Source organism: Archocentrus centrarchus, unplaced genomic scaffold (assembly GCF_007364275.1).
Source record: "Archocentrus centrarchus isolate MPI-CPG fArcCen1 unplaced genomic scaffold, fArcCen1 scaffold_24_ctg1, whole genome shotgun sequence".
Lineage (NCBI taxonomy): Eukaryota > Metazoa > Chordata > Actinopteri > Cichliformes > Cichlidae > Archocentrus > Archocentrus centrarchus.
This window is the reverse complement of record NW_022060254.1, coordinates 6,590,383-6,611,693: the sequence shown is the minus strand read 5'-3', so window position 1 is coordinate 6,611,693 and position 21,311 is coordinate 6,590,383. Positions and strand designations below refer to the sequence as shown.

The following is a 21,311-nucleotide window of genomic DNA, read 5'->3' as shown; positions in this document are numbered from 1 at the left end:
AGTATTCAGCCCCCTTGAACTTTTCAACCTTTTGCCACATTTCAGGCTTCAAACATAAAGATATAACATTTTAATTTTTTGTGAGGAATCAACAACAACTGCGACACAATCGTGAAGTGGAATGAAATTGATTGGATGTGTCAAACTTTTTTAACAAATAAAAAACTGAAAAGTGGGGCATGCAATATTATTCGGCCCCTTTACTTTCAGTGCAGCAAACTCACTCCAGAAGTTCAGTGAGGATCTCTGAATGATCCAATGTTGTCCCAAATGACTGATGATGATAAATAGAATCCACCTGTGTGTAATCAAGTCTCCGTATAAATGCACCTGCTCTGTGATAGTCTCAGGGTTCTGTTCAAAGCGCAGAGAGCATCATGAAGACCAACGAACACACCAGGCAGGTCCGAGATACTGTTGTGGAGAAGTTCAAAGCCGGATTTGGATACAAAAAGATTTCCCAAGCTTTAAACATCTCAAAGAGCACTGTGCAAGCAATCATATTGAAATGGAAGGAGTATCAGACCACTGCAAATCTACCAAGACCCGGCCGTCCCTCTAAACTTTCATCTCAAACAAGGAGAAGACTGATCAGAGATGCAGCCTAGAGGCCCATGATCACTCTGGATGAACTGCAGAGATCTACAGCTGAGGTGGGAGAGTCTGTCCAGAGGACAACAATCAGTCGTACACTGCACAAATCTGGCCTTTATGGAAGAGTGGCAGGAAGAAAGCCATTTCTCAAAGATATCCATAAAAAGTCTCGTTTAAAGTTTGCCACAAGCCACCTGGGAGACACACCAAACATGTGGAAGAAGGTGCTCTGGTCAGATGAAACCAAAATCCAACTGTTTGGCCACAATGCAAAACGATATGTTTGGCATAAAAGCAACACAGCTCATCACCCTGAACACACCATCCCCACTGTCAAACATGGTGGTGGCAGCATCATGGTTTGGGCCTGCTTTTCGTCAGCAGGGACAGGGAAGATGGTCAAAATTGATGGGAAGATGGATGGGGCCAAATACAGGACCATTCTGGAAGAAAACCTGTTGGAGTCTGCAAGAGACCTGAGACTGGGACGGAGATTTATCTTCCAACAAGACAATGATCCAAAACATGAAGCCAAATCTACAATGGAATGGTTCACAAATAAACGTATCCAGGTGTTGGAACGGCCAAGTCAAAGTCCAGACCTGAATCCAATCGAGAATCTGTGGAAAGAGCTGAAGACTGCTGTTCACAAACGCTCTCCATCCAACCTCACTGAGCTCGAGCTGTTTTGCAAGGAAGAATGAAGAATTTCAGTCTCTCCATGTGCAAAACTGATAGAGACATACCCCAAGCGACTTGCAGCTGTAATTGCAGCAAAAGGTGGCGCTACAAAGTATTAACGCAAGGGGGCCGAATAATATTGCACGCCCCACTTTTCATTTTTTTATTTGTTAAAAAAGTTTGACACATCCAATAAATTTCATTCCACTTCACGATTGTGTCCCACTTGTTGTTGATTCTTCACAAAAAATTTAAATGTTATATCTTTATGTTTGAAGCCTGAAATGTGGCAAAAGGTTGAAAAGTTCAAGGGGGCAGAATACTTTCGCAAGACACTGTATGCGAGAGAGACAGAGAGAAAAACACCACAGAGTTCTTCTATTTCACACCTACAAAGAAATGAACTCAGTGGTTCCCAGTTGATGGAGCCAGAAAATCAGAAAGTACTGTGCAAAAGTCATGAGCCACCCCTCATTTCTTTATATTTTGCTTCCAGGACCTTCTTGTACTGTTTAAAGTGGTCTTCAGCAATAGTTTTCCAGACTTTTTGATGGTCCTTGTAATTGACACCGAATTGTCTTGGAGTGGCCACAGGAGGCGGTGTGTGTGGTGGAGAGGAGGTGAAGGACCAGCAAAAGGGAATTAGGTTTTATGGCCCTCACCTGCTTTCTGTTGGTATGCGTTGCCTCATTTTCGTTTGTTTGGTGTGGCGTGGTGTCCGGTTTCCCCGTGGCTTCTTTTTCCTTGTTGGATGTTTGCTTGGTGAGTTGTCGGTTTGAATTTTTATCTTCGTTTCTTCTGAATTGTATGGATCGTATTTAAGGATTTTATTGTTTATTATTAGTCTTAAGGTGATGGGCAGCCTTATAGATGATCCGTAATATAGCACCCCTCGGTGACGGAACGAGGTACGTTTGCCTTCTGTGATTTAGTTGTTGTGATAATTGTAAGTTTCCTGTTGATGATGTATTGTAAATAAATTGTTTTTTTTTGTATCTGTTTTTAAGTTTTCACGGTGCACAATGAAGTGGAAATAAAGAGTTGAAGCACCTGTCGAGACTCCCGTTTATTGACCCAGGGGCAGCTACAGTGAAAACTCGACCATCGGAAGAGTAAGGCTTCAGCTAAGAAAATCAACGTTATTGCACAAGTATTTGATAACGGCGGTCCGGCCCAGTGTACGCCCCTTTCGCGCACCGGCGAGCTCAGCCAATGGACGGTATTTGTTACGCTTCTAGTTCAAGCGAACTGGGTAGCGATACATAAGAGACTGGTGATAAAGCCTATGATTAAGTGCTTAATGTTTAGGGTTTGAATGTGTTTTATAATGTATTCCTTTTCTCCTTTTTGGGGTTGAAGGGTAAAGTTATATTGATTAAAATATTTGTAGTTTATTGTTGTGGTTTAATGTCGAATTTTAGTATTGTTTGGTGAATTTGGAAATTGTAAACTAAAGGGTAAATGAGGTAAAATGTCCGTTAAAAATCAAGTTTTAGATAATACTGCCGACCAACCAAGCAGGTCCAGCTCCCGTCAAAGAGTTTTGACCGAGAAGGGTCAGGAGCTGCGTAGAGAGAGAGCCGAACAACATGAAAGGTCTTTTATGAAGGAATATGATGTGTGGAAACAAAGAGCTCGAGATTCCAGGACGCAATTGAAGCGATTTTGTACAGTGAATGACCTTAATGTAATCCAGCAGAATTTAAAAACTAATTATGATTTAGTATGTCAGTCCTATGAGCCCATCAGGCGTAACTGCACTGCCACACCAGACATTATTAAGAAAATGGATGCTTGTGTTTCTCTCACCGCCGAAATCGGCGAACTTGTAGTTAAAAGAAAGGAAACTATTGACGAAGTTTTTAATGATGAATTGGAGAAAGAACGAGTGAGGATGACCCTAAATAAAGGGGAGTATGGGTCCATTTTTGGAGGTACAGATACAGAGACTGTGATTTCTGAAATGTCGGTAGCTTGTCCTCCTTCCTCCCATTCAGTGGTTTCAAGTAAATTAGCAGAGGCTGAGGCAGAGTTCGCTGTTAAGGTGGAACAGGCAAAGGCGGTGAGAAAAATTCAAGCTCAACAAATGAAAATGTGCAAATTGGAGAATGAATGGAAATTAGAAGAAGCGAAGATGCTGGCTGAAATTAAACAGAAGGAAGTTGAAATGCGTTTCAAACAAGAGGAGGAGAAGCTGCGGTTAAAACAAATAGAAGCAGAAAATGATGTGGAGGTGGCAGTGGCGCGTTTGAGGGCTTATAGGGATTTAGAAGACGGTTTGAGGAATCAGGGAGAAAAGGGTGATCAAGGAGATATCCGGTCTAGTCACCAAGGGAAGGATATCGGGGATCCATCAAATTCAGGGGTTGTACCGCTTCAATCTCAACAGACATTAATCGGAGTTAAAAGTCAGGAGACAGCTGACTTAGCTCAAGCCATTGCGGGTTCCTTGAGCATGTGTCACCTGTCTCCCCCCGACTTGGCAACCTTTTCCGGGGACCCCTTGAAATTTATTGACTGGAAGATCTCCTTTATGATTCTTATTGGTAAGAAACCCCTCCCAGTCTGTGAAAAAATGTTATATTTGAAACATTACCTTGTAGGGGAGGCACGCAAGGCTGTGGAGGGATTTTTTTATAGAAATTCTGAGGATGCCTATCACAGTGCTTGGACATTGTTAGAGGAGAGATATGGAAATCCATTTATCGTCCAGAGAGCTCTCCGAGAAAGGCTTATGAAATGGCCTAGGATCAGTGAAAATGATCCCTTGGCCCTTAGAGATTTTGTGGATTTTTTAAAGGGGTGTGCTGAGGCTATGCCTTATGTCAAGGGATTGGACATTTTGAACGATTGTGAGGAAAATCATAAATTGCTTAAGAAGTTACCGGAGTGGATTGTACGTAAATGGGGTAGGTTTGTTGTTGATGAGTTAGATGCATCCGGTAATTATCCAGGCTTTTTGCATTTTGTGGATTTCCTGCAAAAGGAGGTCCGTATTGTATGCAATCCTATTGTTTCCCCTTTCTTATTGAACTCTAAGGCAGCGGAAGATAAGTCAAAGCGAGTCAGTACCTTTAATACGAGCTCTCAAAGTGATGCCCCCCCTTTTGAAACAAATGTAACAAATGGTTCTAAATCAAGAATATCTTGTTTGGTTTGTGAAAATGAAACGCACGGTGTAGCAAGATGTCCCATCTTCGCAGAGAAAACAATTGATGATAAGAGAACCTTTATTCGAGAGAACCGACTCTGTTTTGGTTGTTTGTGGGGGGGCACGTTATGAGGAATTGCAGGAGGCGGCACACGTGTGCTACTTGTGGACGGCGTCATCCAACCTGTTTGCATAGCGAGAGTGACAATTCGTCTGCCACAGCACTGGAGCCACACCTCTCTCCGGGGGTGGATGACGCCGGTCAGGAGGTACGTAGTGTATCGTCTCATGCTGTGACTAAGGGCCTTCCTTCCACATCTAATATCGTGCCAGTGTTCCTGTCATCGGTGGAAGAACCACGTAGGGAGGTGCTCACTTATGCCTTACTTGACCCACAGAGTGATACAACCTTTATCTTGGAGGATTTAGTTAGCAAGTTACATGTAAATATGCAACCAGTACAATTAAAACTGAGCACAATGACAGCTGTTGACACCGTGATTAAAAGTGGGATTTCACATGGTTTGCAAATTAGAGGAGTTCATTCCGAAGCCTATACTAAATTGCCTAAGGTTTATTCGAGGGATTTTATTCCGGTGGATAGATCTCATATTCCAACTGATAGTACCGCTCTGCAGTGGCCTCATTTGAAGCATTTGGCCGGTAAGCTGTTGCCATTGCAAGAATGTGAAGTTGGATTGCTTGTGGGTTATGATTGTACGTCAGCATTGGTACCGTTGGAGGTTGTTAGAGGGGGTGAGAACGAACCCTTCGCGCAAAGAACGGTACTCGGATGGAGTATAACCGGGTCCTCCAACCCACATTTCGATCGGCAAGGAAATCAGAGCTTTGTGCATCGAGTTACGGCAAGAGAGGTGTTCGCACCACCCGGTAGTGATATTCTTAAGGTTCTTGAGTCGGACTTTAATGAGAAGTCCTATAAAGATCAGTGCGTTTCTCAGGAGGATATGCTTTTTATACAACTTCTCCGTGATAATATATGGCAAAGAGAGGATGGACATTATGAGCTCCCCCTGCCCTTTAAGAGTAATATACCCCCCATATTGCCAAATAATAAGGGCGTAGCTATTGCTCGTTTACAGCATTTGAAGAGGAAACTAAGGGCTAATCAGCAGTATTATGATCATTATCAGACCTTTATGGAGGAAATCCTCAAAAGGGGTAATGCAGAGTTAGCCCCCCCACTATGTGAGGGAGAAATAGTGTGGTATATACCGCATCATGGTGTATACCACTCGCAGAATCTGGAGAAGTTGAGGGTGGTTTTTGATTGCTCAGCAAGGTTTCGGGGAGTTTCATTAAATGATGTTCTATTGACTGGTCCTGACTTGATTAACTCTTTGATAGGAGTCCTTTGTCGCTTTCAGAAGGAAAATGTAGCTGTGGTATGCGACATCGAAAGGATGTTTCATCAATTCTTTGTTCCCCCGGCAGCGCAGAACTATTTGAGGTTCCTGTGGTGGGGTGGTGCAGATCTGGAAGCGGAACCGCAAGAATATCGGATGACAGTTCACCCCTTTGGCGCTACTTCATCCCCTGGGTGCGCTAATTTTGGCCTCAAGTATCTGGCCCAGAAACATAAGGTGGATTATCCTTTGGCATCGGCTTTCATTGAGAAGAATTTTTATGTAGATGACGGCCTAACTAGTGTTCCTTCTGTTAAGGATGCAGAGGATTTGATTATAGAAGCACGGGAGTTATGTAAGAAAGGGGGCCTACGTCTGCATAAATTTAACTCAAACAGATTGGAGGTACTGGATTGTGTTGATGCTTCTGAGAGAGCAACGAAGGCTGGAAGCTTGCATCTTGGTTTAGATGAGCCGTTAATAGGACGTGCTTTGGGCATCCAGTGGTCAATAGAACAAGATAGTTTTAGTTTTGATGTAAACCTTAAGAATCAGCCTTCTAGTCGTCGTGGCATTCTCTCAGTTATCGCCTCTATATACGATCCGCTCGGGTTTATTTCCCCCGTTACCTTATGCGGAAAGCGTATTCTGCAGGATTTGTGTCGACAGGGTGCTGGATGGGATGAGCCTCTTCCTGAGGATTTAGGCTCTCGATGGGAGGAGTGGAAAGGGGACTTGCCCAAATTGCAAGAAATTATAATACCCAGATGTTATCATCCGCCAGATTTTAAATCTATTGTTCGGATAGAGTTGCATCATTTTTCAGACGCCAGTAGCGTCGGTTATGGCGCATGTTCATATGTGAGGTACATTAATAACGACAGAGAGGTTTACTGTAGCCTAGTGATGGCTAAAGCAAGAGTAGCACCCACGAAGCTCCTGAGTATACCTAGAATGGAGCTTTCTGCTGCTGTGGTTTCTGTCAGAATGAGTGCCATGTTGAGGGTTGAACTGGAAATGAAAATCGATGAGGAATTTTTTTGGACAGATTCCCAAGTGGTATTGGCCTATATTAATAATGACGTGAGAAGGTTTCATGTATTTGTGGCAAATAGACTCCAAGTAATAAAGGGAGAAACAAACTGTAGCCAGTGGCATTTTGTTGATACATCTGAAAATCCAGCTGATCATGCCTCCAGGGGTTTAAATGCTTCTGGCCTTTTATCAACTAACTGGATGATGGGACCAAGTTTTTTGTGGCAGCATGAGCTGAAGTTAACATCCCCTCCTTCCGCTGTGCTGTTGGTGCGTGATCCAGAAGTGAGGGCAGCACAAGTGAATGTGGCGATTACAAGCGATTGCGATGATATGCTTGATAGGTTGAGCCGATTTTCCTCTTGGATACGGCTCCTTAAGGTGGTGGCGAGAATCAGGAGGATGACATCCAGACAAAGGCATGATAGTGATCACATTACGGTAGAGGAAATTGAGAGCGCGACGGAAGTGGTAGTTAGACTTGTCCAGCAACAAGCCTTCTCCGAAGAGAGAAGAACGTTGGAGAAGGGGGATAGTCTTCCCCACTCCAGTCCCCTTTTTCGTTTCAATCCTATTTTGGATAAGGGAATTCTTAGGGTTGGTGGGAGGTTGAGGCAGTCATCTCTCAGTCAAGGGTTGAAACACCCAATTATTCTTCCTAAGAGTTCACACATTACCGAGCTTGTGCTTCTTCATTTTCATGAGAGGATTTGTCACCAAGGTCGAAGCCAGACTCAAATGGAACTTCGAGCAAATGGGTTTTGGGTCATTGGTGGGAGTAAATCCACTGCTAGGTTGATACATCATTGTGTGACTTGTAGGAAGCTTCGACGTCCGGCAGAGGAGCAGCAGATGGCTGAGCTCCCGGAGGCACGGGTGGAGGCCTCAGCACCATTCACATATTGTGGGATGGACGTGTTTGGTCCCTTTATTATTAAAAGGGCACGCACGGAACACAAGAGGTACGGACTGATTTTTACTTGTCTTTCCTCAAGGGCTATTCACATTGAGACGTTGGAAGATTTGTCAACGGATGCGTTTATAAACGCTTTAAGATGTTTTATCAGCCTCAGGGGGGCTGTACGTCAGCTTTATTGTGATCATGGCACAAATTTTGTGGGGGCTAGGAACGAGTTTAAGAAGGCTTTGAAACAGTGTGATCCCAAGAAATTGGAGGCTTATCTGGCAAATAAACAGTGTGAATTCATTTTTAGTGGGTTACCCTAACCCTGATTTATGAATCACTGAAACATAAAGAAGCGTCTAACCCAAGTGATGAACCAGTGTTGTGTCTTTCTATCACAGACAGCTGAGCAAAGAAGCAGTGTTAAATGGGCTCTTTAGGCTCTTTGTTACCAGCAGCCTGTCACAGAAACATCATCTCTGCTTTCATAGAGGTGCTCACACTTGCTGACCAATCAATGGACTGCATTTGATTGACAGCTGCTCCTTCCCCTCTTTGTTGTTGTCATGTGCTGAGGCTGTATTAAATCATTTGAGAACCTGGTGAGGACCAGATGATTTTTATTATGTCTTGATATGAAAAACCTTATTAATAAAAACGTTTCTGTTTCATGTCTGTACACTGAGCACATAAAAGCTGATTGTATTTCATGAATGCAAGAAAAACACAGAGCTATTGCCCCCCCACCCCCTCCATATAAAATGGAGCCTTCAGGTCAGCAGACAGTAACAATGACACAAGCCTACAGCAGGAGCTGCAATAAGACATCCATCAGAGTTTAGGAGGAGCGTGGATCAGCGTGGTGGTGTGAAGCTCCTCCATCAGGCTGAGTGTGTCCTCAGTTTCCTGTCAGAGACAAACATCACTGATTCCTGCTGTTCACCTCTGACCTTCACACACGCACACACACACGCACACACACACACACACACACACACACACACACACACGCACACACACACACACACACACACACACACACACACACACACACAAATTTATGTAAATGTTACCTGCTCTCACTGAGGAATAGACCATATTGCCATCAGCCGACTGCTCTGTAACACACAGTTAAAGCATTAGACTGTAGCTGTGTCCAAATTCAGGGGCCGCGTCCTTCCAAGGCCGCATTTGTAGGCTGATTACGTCACAGCGAGGCGACGAAGGCTGTCCAAATTTGAAGACAGTCGACGAACACGTCCTTCTTTTCTTGAATTTGGAGGATGGGTGTGGTGTAACCTTTGTGGCCTACCATATCCCATGATTCATTGAGCATCAAAACTCAAACACGCAATGGTGGAGAGAGTTAAAAGCATTTGAAATATGACTGTTTCTGTGAGACAAAATAAACTTTTAAGATGTTTTCAGGCGAGAATGTAAATGTGTAAACCTCATATATACGCTCAATTTATCAAGATATAGCTTAATTATAAACAGTGCTCCAACGTGTTCGGAGTTGTCCATTGCTGCTGCTGTACCAGCAGCTCACCTCGTTAGCTGTCAGCTGATCGAGCTATCGAGGCTCGCTATACCCGGAGTTAAGAAATAGTTCAGCTGCATTATAACAGTTTCTTTTCCACAGCTGTGCTTCGCATTGTCATGGTTGCTAGGCAACATGAGCTACATTAACGTGAGAGAAGGCTATGCAGATATGAAGTGTAGATGGGCCAATTTCACAGCCACTCACTTCTGCCCTTTACAGTCAAAGGACCCAGTCTACATAGGCCAGGTCCATAAAAGGATGCGGCTCCTGAATTTGGCCAAAGCTCTTGTGTGTCTGTATGCAACACCACTGTTGTAACCTTATGGTATAATTCACAAACGCACAGCTAAAAGCAGATAACACGTAAGCTGGAGAGGGAATGGCGTCTCACTAAATTAGAAGATGCTCATTTAGCCTGGAAAAAGAGTTTTTTGCTCTATAAAAAAGCCCTCCGTAAAGCTAGGACATCTTACTATTCATTATTAATTAAAGAAAATAAGAACAACCCCAGGTTTCTTTTCAGCACTGTAGCCAGGCTGACAAAGACTCAGAGCTCTGTAGAGCCGAGTATTCCTTTCACTTTAACTAGTAGTGACTTCATGGATTTCTTTACAAATAATATTTTAGACATTAGAGAAAAAGTATTTGTAACGATCTCAAAGATTTATCTTCATGTTCGGCTGCTGGTAAATTTAGAAGTCATTAGCAGGACTCTGGAGAACTTGACTGCATACTGAGGAGGTAATTCAGCCATTTGATTCAGATGTGTTGAATCAGGGACACATCTAAAACCTGCAGGACACTGGACCTCGAGGCCTGGATTTGAGGATCCCTGGTTTAGACTCTGATCTTTTGGAGTTAACTTCAATAGTTACTTCCTCCAAACCAGCAACATGTTTATTGGATCCCATTCCTACTAGACTGTTCAAAGAAGTCTTTCCAATTATTGATGCTTCAATCTTAAAAATGATCAATCAGTCTTTATTAGTTGGTTATGTACCACAGGCCTTCAAGGTGGCTGTAATTAAACCTCTACTTAAAAAGCCACCACTGACCCAGCTGTCTTAGCTAATTATAGGCCAATCTCCAACCTTCCTTTTCTCTCAAAGATTCTTGAAAGAGTAGTTGTAAAACAGCTAACTGATCATCTGCAGAGGAACGGTTTATTTGAAGAGTTTCAGTCAGGTTTCAGAATTCATCACAGTACAGAAACAGCATTAGTGAAGGTTACAAATGATCTTCTTAGAGCCTCTGACAGTGGACTCATCTCTGTTCTTGTCCTGTTGGACCTCAGTGCAGCTTTGATACTGTTGACCATAACATTTTATTACAGAGATTAGAGCATACTATAGGTATTAAAGGTACTGCACTGCAGTGGTTTGAATCATATTTATCTAATAGACTCCAATTTGTTCATGTAAATGGGGAGTCTTCTTCACACACTAAGGTTAATTATGGAGTTCCACAGGGTTCTGTGCTAGGACCAATTTTATTTACATTATACATGCTTCCCTTAGGCAGTATTATTAGAAAGCACTGCATCAATTTTCATTGTTATGCAGATGATACTCAGCTTTACCTATCAATGAAGCCAGATGACAAACATCAATTAGTTAAACTGCAGGAATGTCTTAAAGATATTAAGGCCTGGATGACCTCTAATTTCCTGCTTCTAAATTCAGATAAAACTGAAATTCTTGTACTCGGCCCCACAAATCTTAGAAACATGGTGTCTAACCAGATACTTACTCTGGATGGCATTACTTTGGCCTCCAGTAACACTGTGAGAAATCTTGGAGTCATTTTTGACCAGGATATGTCCTTCAATGCACATATTAAACAAATACTTAGGACTGCTTTTTTGTTGAAATTATTTTGAATTTGGTGATGAATTCCAGGAGTGTTTGTCATGATTACCTGTCATCCTGCTAGCTTTCTTCTTATTGTTGAAGACCACCTGACCATAGGTGACCTCAGCACGACCTGAAGACAGAAATATGAATTAAGTACCTGCAGCTTCAGCTCTGACTCTCTGATTGGTCAGATTAGGACTCTCAGAGTTTCATCATCACCTGTTTCTCCATCTGAGCCTCAGCAGCAGTTTGTGAAAGATACACAAAATGTGAATTTGATCCTTTGATCATTTACCTGAACACGAAGAGATTCAGTTCCACATAGACAAAGGGCCCCCACCTCCCCCTGAGTCACTGTTAGTGATGACCCCAACCCTCAACCTGAACCTTAACCTCATGTTTTAGAGAGAAGCAAAGAACTTTTTTTTTTTAATTATTGAGTTTTAATTATTATTGATCTAAATGTTTTTTTAATGGATATTGATGTAAATGCTTTTCTATGCTGGGAAAGGTTTTTTTAAAAAAAGAGTGCAGCTGTGTTCAGCAAGAATGAAGAGGATGAACAAACTAGAGATGAACCTTCTCCAGCTGTAGTTTTGTTCTAATCAAACCTCTGGTGAAGTTAATCAGACTGAACGTGGTGGGGGGGAAATTGTCTGCTAACTCATCAAATTCTGTGCTTTCTGTGTTTCCTGGTTAGATTCAGAGAGGATGGTATCAGGTCTTGATGAAGCTCTGAGGAGTTCTCATGAATCTTTGTGAGATTATGAAACAAAGCAGGAGGAGTCATCCAGACATGGAGGTAAACTGTCAGAGAGCTGCTCCTCTGCTGCAGCTGGACTCTGTGATCGTACCTGAGACCGGACTGACTGTTTGATGCTCTCTGTCAATACATGACCTACACACTGAACCACCTTCATCACCACCATCATCATCACCATTATCATTTTCATCATCGTCATCACCATCATGACCATGATGATGATCATCATCATGGTCATGATGGTGATGATCATCATCATCTTCACCATCATCATCATCACCAGTTTTCAGTTGATTAGTTTCTTCAGTGTGAATCCTCACATCAGAGTAGTGTTGGGATTTTTTATCACCCCAATGCTGATATTTAAAGTTATTATTCCTACTTCTATTTATTTGCAACTAAACTGCTTTCTACACTGTAATAAATGCATATTGTGTGTCTAAAAGTAGTCGGAGGATTTGAGGCCTGTTTGAATTGCTCTTATTTGTGTTCAGGCACCAGAAGCTCTGCTACCCCTCCCTAACAGTCTGCTGTAGCCAAGCAGGCCCTCTCAGATCACTCTCAAAGCATACTCCTCTTCTGCTCTGGCCCAGTGTTGAACTTCTTGTTCATTCAAATTCATGCTTTGGGGTCTCAGCTCATAAAACTGCCCTTCTCGCGTTCACGTGTGGGATACCAGTTATCCTGTTTGCTCATGTTTCGATTTATACTGGTGATAGGGATAAATCTGTCCAGTAGACCTAGCTGTAGGATATAGCACGGCCAAAGATTCTGAAAATCAGAAAGTCTGTCTAAAATCTGTCTAAGCAACAAGTCTAGGGGCAAACTGGGCCCCACTTTCTCCCTCATATCTGGTCTGTGTAAGTGTGGGCAGTTGTAAATCCTTCTCCAGGAGTACCACAGGATGACCACAAGGAGGTTGTTTCTGACAGTTATTGTGATGAATTTTTCTTATCTGATGATGTATTAAAAATGCTCCGGGATGTTTGCGCTTTTCTAGATAGTATGAGAAGATTAATGAGACCCCCTAATTTATGCTTACAAAGTGCAGACTCAGCACAAATCTTAGACAAAGGAAGGGAAAGAGTATAAATACCACGGTTAGAAGAGGAGTAGAAGAAGAAGAGAAGATGTAGCGACCGTCTCTGTCCGTGTTGTCTGGTTTTTCAGTAACTGCTCAGGTTTAACCTCCTGGGAGGGTTTTTTGCTTTCTGTTTTTTGCTTTTTGTGTTTGTATATTTCTAAGAACCAGTAACTTCTTGCAACAGAGCTCGCTCATCTTCATGGATCATTTGGACAGTTTGATTTTATTTGGACTCATATTTAATCTCAGCACGGGCTCTCCTCGGTCAGAGGGAGTGATGAGGAAGCCAAAGCATGATCAACAGGTTCTTTCTTCTCTGTGTGTGTGTGTATCTCAGTCTTCACTATGTTACTGTGTGTCTTGCTTTTTGACTTTGCTGTGTGTGTAACTAAGATGTCTAATAAACAGCCTGCACAGAACCTGTTTAACCCTGTGATTTGCTGGTAACTATGGTTTTAGTTGGGTTTTAATTTTTGGCCAAAAAGGAATATGGAGACCCATAAAAATAGATCCAACAATAGACAATGTGGATCAGCACACACACACACACACACACACACACACACACACACACACACACACACACACACACACACACACACACACACACACACACAATCTTTCATGTATTCCCTGAAACTTTGTGTTGATTGAACATTTATAGAATTGAGTGTGTGTGTGTGTGTGTGTGTGTGGGGGGGGGGGGGGGGTATTTTGGTGAAACACTCTTACAGCCTACCTCTCTGTGTGGTGGTGACTTCAGCATAAGTTACATCTACAGGGGAGGAGTCACTCCTTCCTGAAAAAGAAGGAGGAAACACAGAAGCACATTAACATGAATAACCTGTTATGGAGAAGTGAGACTGTCCACAAACTTCTGACCTTCTGACAGACTTCTTCTCTGCAGTGTTTCACTGTGGAGAAGAAGTGAAGTTATGCTAATAGTTAATCACATATCCTTTTACTGGCTAACTGCCTGCAGTCATTTGTTGTAGTTTTCAACATGGCTCATACACGTCTCCTGGGCCGCAGCAGTTCAGGGGGGTCTGCCAGGAACCCCACAGCACAATACAGACAGTTCAGGGGGACTACTGTGCTTCGACTGGCGGCGGCGACGTGGCGAGGCACATCAAGGCCCGCGGATGTGCAGGCTGGGGCTGCCTAGATGATAATTTGGATGTATTTGGTGGTGGTGAGGATGATGGTGACAAGGGCTCTAACTGAAGTTGTGGCCCTGATTGAGACTGGGCCCTGACTGGGGAGCTGGCTGAGACTCTGATTGAGGCTGACCAGACAGGGAAGCTGACACTGGAGAAACTAAGGGGACCAAAACTACAGAGGGAAGCTGGGGCTGCAGGTGCTTGGAGACTGCTGCAGCGAGTCGTGATGCAATACAACCTGTCACGGATCTACACACAATAACATAAGTGCCAAAAGAAAAAGAAAAATCAAAATGTGTTAAGACTGTTCATATTTAGGAACTACGGTGTCCATTTCTTTTAGTCACATGCACTGTCCTCTGGCATTTTTAAGTCTTTAATATACATAATGAAATGGATCCAAACACTCTCAAACAAGTCTTGTTTGCCCTTTAGCACATACGTAACCTCCTCTAATGGGAAAGCTCTTAGCATCTGCCAGATCCAGTGGTTGACAGTCAGTCTATGAGGTTTTTTTCCAAAACAACGATATATATCTTTTTGCATTGAGCAGGCCTAAATCTATAAATGTGCATTTATTTTTAGTGTATTTGTGTTTTTCTGGATACAAGTAAAAACAGCTTTTGTTTTTCAGCTTCTAGTTTCAGTTGTTTGCAAATAATTTTCTCAATTATATCCTTTACTTCTTTCCAAAATGGTAAATGGACTACCTCTTATATAGCGCTTTTCTACTCAGTCCGAGCACTCAAAGCGCTTATACAACACTTTTCCATTTACCCATTCATACAAGTACTTCCATGATTAACTAAGCTAAGTGCTTTTATTATCTAACATTCGCACACATACAAACTCCGACAGTTGCGTCGGAGAGCAACTTGGGGTTAAGTATCTTGCCCAAGGATACATTGGCATGTAGCCTGGAGTAGCCAGGAATCGAACCGCTGACCTTCCGATCAGTAGGTGATCCGCTCTACCTACTGAGCAATTTCAGCAGCGGCAACGGAGCGAAGTGTACCACGTCTTCCTAGGTGGCTGCCATAATCGGAAATCCTAAATATTATTTTTTAATATTTAATCACTATTGTAATTACTGCTTGGTGATGATGTAATAATGGAATAATAATTTATATATCATACTTACACACTGAGATGTGTAAGTATCATGTATGTGTTCATTGAGGTGTTTTTATGCTGTTTTATTGCTTCTTTTGCTAAAGGAATGGTTTGAAAAATTGAAAACTGTTTCTGTTTGCCTTTCTGCAAAAGTCACCAACACCACTGTTACACATTACTTTGAGTAAAAGTTTCAAATTGTATAGACAAGTTTTCAAAATATTCAAATAAATTGCAACTTTACGAAAAGAATAATAAACTATTACTCTAATGATCTATTTATTTTTATTGATATAAAACATGATTTTGGGGTTCCCCAGAGACTTCAGTCTGTATTACATCTACGTTAAATATGCTGGTAGGATGATGGTTAACCTTAATTATAATACTTAGAGGAAAGTTTAAAAGATTTTTAGGTCGTGGGGGTGAACTATAACCTCCATGTGTAACGCTGGAGGTTATAGCGTTACACTGTCTGCTCAGTGGGTCAAACGTGCAAAACAAACAAAGTAACAGCATCAAAAGTATTTCTTGTCACCTCACTATCAGCACAGATACATATAAGGTATAATGATCACAGCATGCTGTGACTACAGGATGTGACCTCTACACATCATCTGTCTGCTTCCTTTTGACAGAGAGCGCAGAAAGTTTCACTTCACATTATGAACTAATTTAAGAAACGTACATGTTTAAAATGAAACCTCACAGGTTTGTTTAAACTTCACTGTAGATAAAACAGTCTTTGTGTACAATAGAAATTAAGCCCAGAGTGAACATGACACTAAAACTCAGCTAAAGATGAAATAATTAACCAGTTAATACTTAAATACATTGTAAAACACACAGAGTAAGTTAAAATAAAGAACTCTAAAGTCTAAACTAGCTAGTTAGTAAAATCTGAAATATTAAGAAGCTGTTGCTCTCAGCCTGCATTTCAGTTCAGCAGCCAAACTACAGAGTTCTTCCCTTGGCTGTGTCATTTCCTCCTGTCTTACACCGCTGTCACTCTGCCAGGAACCAAATGCACCAATGTGAAATGGCACAAAGGAAACAGCTGTTTCTTTTTACTGATTCAGCATCTGAAGCTGCTGAAGCTGTTTGTCCTCCACTGCTGAAACTGCTTCCAAGAGCCTTTCAGAGGAGGCTTTAGAAATGTGATCCTGCATGTGACACTGTTTGATTCTTGTATGCTTTATATGTTTGTACGAGTGAGCACACAATCCACACTGAACTGTTGAGTCTGACAGACTTCATACCTTTTAGTTTCCTGTAGAAGAACAGAACTCCAACCAGAACCAGAAGAACCACAGAAACCAGACCTTCTACAGCTGGAATGATGGAGGGACGAGGAGGGAAGGAAGAGGGAGGAGCAGAAATACCAGGAGAGGTGCAGGCTGTGGTGCTCTGTACATGAGGAGGAAGAGCTGTAGGAGAGATGATGAAGATGGTTCAGTCAGTTTATTATCAGGCCAGCAGATTAGTGCTGGTCTTTAAACAGGAAGCGATCTCAGTATGCTGACCTCTGACCCTCAGAAAGCTCTGAGGAGATGATCCCAATGTATCAGTGGAACATGAGTAGAGACCTTCATCAGACTGCTGGATGTTAGTGATGGTGTGCTCTGATTTACGTCCAGATCCAACATTACTTCCATTAAAACGGAAATAAGCTGCAACTTTGTCAACATCCTTTTGTCTGCAAAGCAGGGTGATGTCACTTCCTGTCCTCACAGGAAGTGCAGGGATCTCCAGGATCAGAGAACCAGCTGACCAACAAAGACACAAACAGAGTGATTCAGAGACAGAGTTCCACCAGAGAGACAGCTGCAAACATCTGTCTGTACCTGAAACACTGATGGAGACTTCATTACTCTGCTGTCCAGAAGAGTTTTCACAGAAGTAACTTCCATGAGAGGAGAAGGAGAGATCCAGAACACAGGAGGATTCATTAAACACCACAAAACCTGCACCTGCTCCACAGTTCTCAGTGAGTCCTCCTCTGGTCCTCTTCACTGTCCATCCATCAACACAGCTCAGAGACACTGAAGAAGATCCTCTGAAGAACTGCTGAAGGTTTGGACTGACAGACAGAGAGACTGGAGGACAGACAGACAGAGAGACTGGAGGACAGACAGACAGAGTAAATGTGTTTGTGTTCTTGTTTGAGTCTCTCTGATTGTTTTCACTTCCATCAACTCACCTGCAGAAACAGTCGGTGCAGACAGCAGCAGCACACATACACCTGCAACAGGAGGGCAGAGGTTACTAAAGGTCAGAGTTCAATAGAAGTCAGACAAAACTGTGGTGAAATTACTTTAATTATTGAGAATATAGCTTTATTTGGGGACAGAACAGTTCATCTATTATTCAGAAGGTTGGTAGTTTGATCCCTGGCTGCTCCAGTCTGCATGTCAAAGAATATTCAGGCAAGATACTGAAATCTGAGCTGCTCCTGATGCATTCAAGGGAGTCTGAATGTGTGAGAATGTTACACAAAGTGCTTAGACATGGAAAAAAGTGTGATTGGGTGATTGAGACCGGCAGTAAAGTGTGCTCTGAGTGCTGCAATTCCGTATTGCCCAACTAGTTGCCAAGTAGTTGATATCAGTTACTAGGTAAATTTGTTTGCAAATTGGTATACAACACTGGAACACAAATTTAGACATTTAGAGGTCACTAGAATCTGCTAACAACCAAATCAATCACAGGGTGATTTCCAGGTGTGTGTTAACACAAAGCCACAATCTTCCCAAGAGTGGATATCCCACCAAAATCACTCCAAGGTCAGAAAAAATGCTCCAAAAAATCCCTCTTGAAAACCCAAGAGTTCCATCTCAGACTGTGCAGGCCTCAGCATGTTATGAGTTAATCCTTTAAGGCCAGGCAATTGCCGCTGAAGCACTGGTTACTTGCTGTTACTAGCAGGGAACACCTGGTTAAGACGTAGAGTATCAGTGCAGAATCAGCTGATCAAAGGAACTTTGATCAGCTGATCAAAGTTCCTTTTTACCATATCTCCACAACCGTCTTTTCGGGAAAATTCAAACAGTTCCTGAAAGCTCAAAAACTGCACTTCACAGCCATATAGGGTTATTATGGTATTTGCTGCCAGAGGTCCATGAATACAGGACCTCAGAGGTATAAGGTTAAAGTTCATGTTCAGTCTGTTTCTAATTGTGCTGTCAAATAGGGCATTTTGGAAGGGTTGCTGTCTCTGAAAAGAACATAGCAGCACAGCTTAGGTTTGCAATGCTGCATCTGAACCAACCACAAGATATATGGAACAATGGGCCTCATTGTCTCGTATTTGCATAGAAATGTTCTCACACTGTGTAAGCAGTATAAGCAAACAAGTGTGTAGACACAATACCATCTGATTCATTTAACTTGCGCCTGTTTTTCTTACCATTTTGCATGTTTAAAATTTAAAATCAATCTAAGCTAACAGACTTGTGCAAGCTGCATAAAGCCACGCCCCATTTTCCTATACAAGGAAATATGTTTACTGCCACTTGCACAAAATATTGATATTGTAAGAGAGACTCCTGCACCACTCAGGCAAGAAAGCAGCAGAAAGTCAGACTAAAGAAACTAAAACAACAATGTCTGAGGAGGAAGCAAGAAAAGGTGGACCTTTCCAACGTTTTTTCCACTGGACTGTTTTGGGCTGAAATAATGGAGGTTCTGAATGTCACTGAGATAGAAAAAGTACTGTTAGCAGTAATACAATTACTAACAGTATAAAGGAGTGTTTACATTTTCTAAGCCAGGCCTTCATCATTTGTTCATACAAAGTACAAGCAAATTCAGTTTCAAAAATATTGACAAATCATTGATTTCAGAGATTATTCAAATATTTGTCCTTATGCACTGTTTGTGAATGAGGCCCAATGTCATGGCTGCTTGACTTTAATACACAGCACCAAGTTTGGAGAAAACCTCAGCATATCAGCACAAACACCTCAGACCAGCTCTCAGCATGTGGTGGAGGGCTGAGGATTTTGGCACCTTGCATCAATTAGTCATAAACTCCTCTGTATACCAAAGTATTCTTGAACCAAATATGAGGCCATCTGTCCCACAGCTAAAGCTTGGCCTAAATTTGGTCAATGAAACAGTTCAGTGATCCCAAGCACAGCAGCAAATCTCCAACAGAACAGCTAAAAAAAAAAAAAAAAAAAGAATCAAAGTGCTGCAACGGCCCAGTCAGAGTCCAGACCTCAACCTGCTGTGGTGGGACCATAACAGAACTGCACATGAATGAATGCTGCAAACCTCAATCAACTAAAGTAATGTTGTAAAGAAGAGACAGAGTTCCTCCACAACAATGTGAGAGACTCATAAAGTTATACAGAAAACCATCACTGTAAATTATTGCTGCTAAATGTGGATCTACAAGCTACTGAATCATTGGTTTTCACAAGATTGCAGAGTGTCCTTTGTTGCATATTACTTATCTCGCTAATCTCTTTCATATATTCACGTTCCATCCATCCATTCTCTTCCACTTATCCTGTTCAGGGTAGCAGGGGTGGGGTGGGGGGAGTGGAGCCTATCCCAGTTGACATAGGGCGAGAGACGGGTTACACCCTGTGCAGGTTGCCAGCCTGTCACAGGGCTAACACAGAGAGACAAACAACTATTCATACCTATGGGCAGTTTAGAGTGCCCAATCAACCTAACCCCAGTAACTGCATGTCTTTGGACTGTGGGAGGAAACCCACGCAGAAACAGGGAGAACATACAAGCTCCACACAGAGAGGCCCGGGCCAAGGTGGAATCAAACCCAGACCTTTGAGATGCTATTCCAGCTGTGAAGCAGCAGTGCTAACCACCATGCCACCGTGCTGCCTATTACTTTCTATTTCTCACTAATCTCTTTCATATATTCAACAAATCAGGGTACATCAGCACAACCCACAGTGTGTAACTCTGTATCTCGTATGGTAAAAAGTTTGTAATCAGCATTAGAATCTAAAGGAGACCCTACAACAGGGTTCTAAGAATTACCATGGTTCTCAGTTCCTGTAGTGCAGACAGAAAATTATCTTTCACTGACATTACATTCACTGACTGAGTAGCTTTGAATGGGGACCTGCTGTATTTGGATCCTGCAGCTTGTGTAAATGAAGAAGGTGAGTCAGATTTAGTTCATAAAGCTGACACATCCCAATCATTACCATGTTTTAATCAACAAACACTCACACTGACTCAAATCTACACTTTGTTTTATTACAAGTTTAGTATCTTTGTGGCTAGGAGCAGACACTTTCTGTGATCGCTGCTGATTTACTGACTCTTACCCAAGGAGTAGCAGTAACTGGTCTGAGTGTTGGACTATCTCACAGTTACAGGTCAGAGGTAAACTGTGGGGACTATAATCAGCAGCTGAGGCTCTAACTGTGTTTTAGCTCAGTCTTTGTGCTGCTGTGAGTCGCTCTCTGCTGGAAATGTGTGTTTTCCTCTACAAAGGTGTGTTAGAGCTGGAATGAATGGATTAATGAGAGTAGGAAGACGAGGATTGACTCACCAAGGAGCAGAGAAACAGATGCAGCCTTCATGTTGTCTGGATGACGACTAAAGGAAGTCTGACCTGCAGCGCGAGGGCTTCAGCTACAGCATCTTCACTTCCCTGTTCACACCTTCAGCTGGCTGAGCCCTGCATAAACCTGCTGCTATTATAATGGTATGTTTGCCTTAATGGAGTTCAGTGTGGTTTTGAATTTCTGTGAGATGGTGAGACCACAGCAGGTTGATTTAAATATGGTAGCTATGGTTTCTGCTCTTGAGTTGTTCTGATGTGATGTAGAAATATTAGACAGGACTGCAAAGGTTTGTTTCTCTATTCTGTTCCCTTTTGTTTATTCCTGCTGTGTCTCGATGTGTCAGGGTAACACTCTCCATATCAGCAGGAAAAAAAACAAAAAAACACCAACAACCAGAGGGCACCCTGTTAGCAATCGCTTGGCAATAGTGGGAAGGAAAAACTCCCTTTTAACAGGAAGATGTCATTATTCAGTGTTTTGGAGTTCCTTCTGTCAAGTTCCTTTTTTTTGCTGTATT

The 21,311-nt window shown here is 42.3% G+C and overlaps 1 protein-coding gene and 1 long non-coding RNA gene across 2 annotated transcripts; one reads left to right on the top strand and one right to left on the bottom strand.

The window, feature by feature from the left end:
• The first annotated feature begins 2,132 nt into the window (after positions 1-2,132).
• LOC115775685 (uncharacterized) lies at positions 2,133-2,669 on the top strand. Its single transcript, XR_004019373.1, has 2 exons — positions 2,133-2,183; positions 2,283-2,669. It is a non-coding gene; the product is annotated as an uncharacterized LOC115775685 (long non-coding RNA).
• Positions 2,670-5,888: 3,219 nt separating this feature from the next.
• Positions 5,889-20,809, bottom strand: LOC115775653 (uncharacterized). Its single transcript, XM_030723125.1, has 10 exons — positions 20,779-20,809; positions 17,449-17,490; positions 17,093-17,344; positions 16,769-17,014; positions 16,508-16,675; positions 13,715-13,774; positions 11,193-11,258; positions 7,199-7,325; positions 6,423-6,527; positions 5,889-5,922 (listed from the first exon to the last, which is right to left on the bottom strand). The coding sequence occupies exons 1-10, from the start codon at positions 20,807-20,809 to the stop codon at positions 5,889-5,891; spliced, it is 1,131 nt and encodes a 376-aa protein (XP_030578985.1).
• Positions 20,810-21,311: the final 502 nt, after the last annotated feature.

Excerpts from the sequence above, each read along its gene's own strand:
- LOC115775653 (XM_030723125.1), bottom strand. The coding sequence starts at position 20,809 with ATGAAGGCTGCATCTGTTTCTCTGCTCCTTG. Across the intron at positions 7,326-11,192 it reads GAAAGCTAGCAGGATGACAG|GCTTGTTGCTGGACAAGTCT; the intron begins GTAATCATGACA and ends TCTTCGGAGAAG. Across the intron at positions 5,923-6,422 it reads GAATACGCTTTCCGCATAAG|ATCTGCACCACCCCACCACA; the intron begins GTAACGGGGGAA and ends TTCCGCTTCCAG.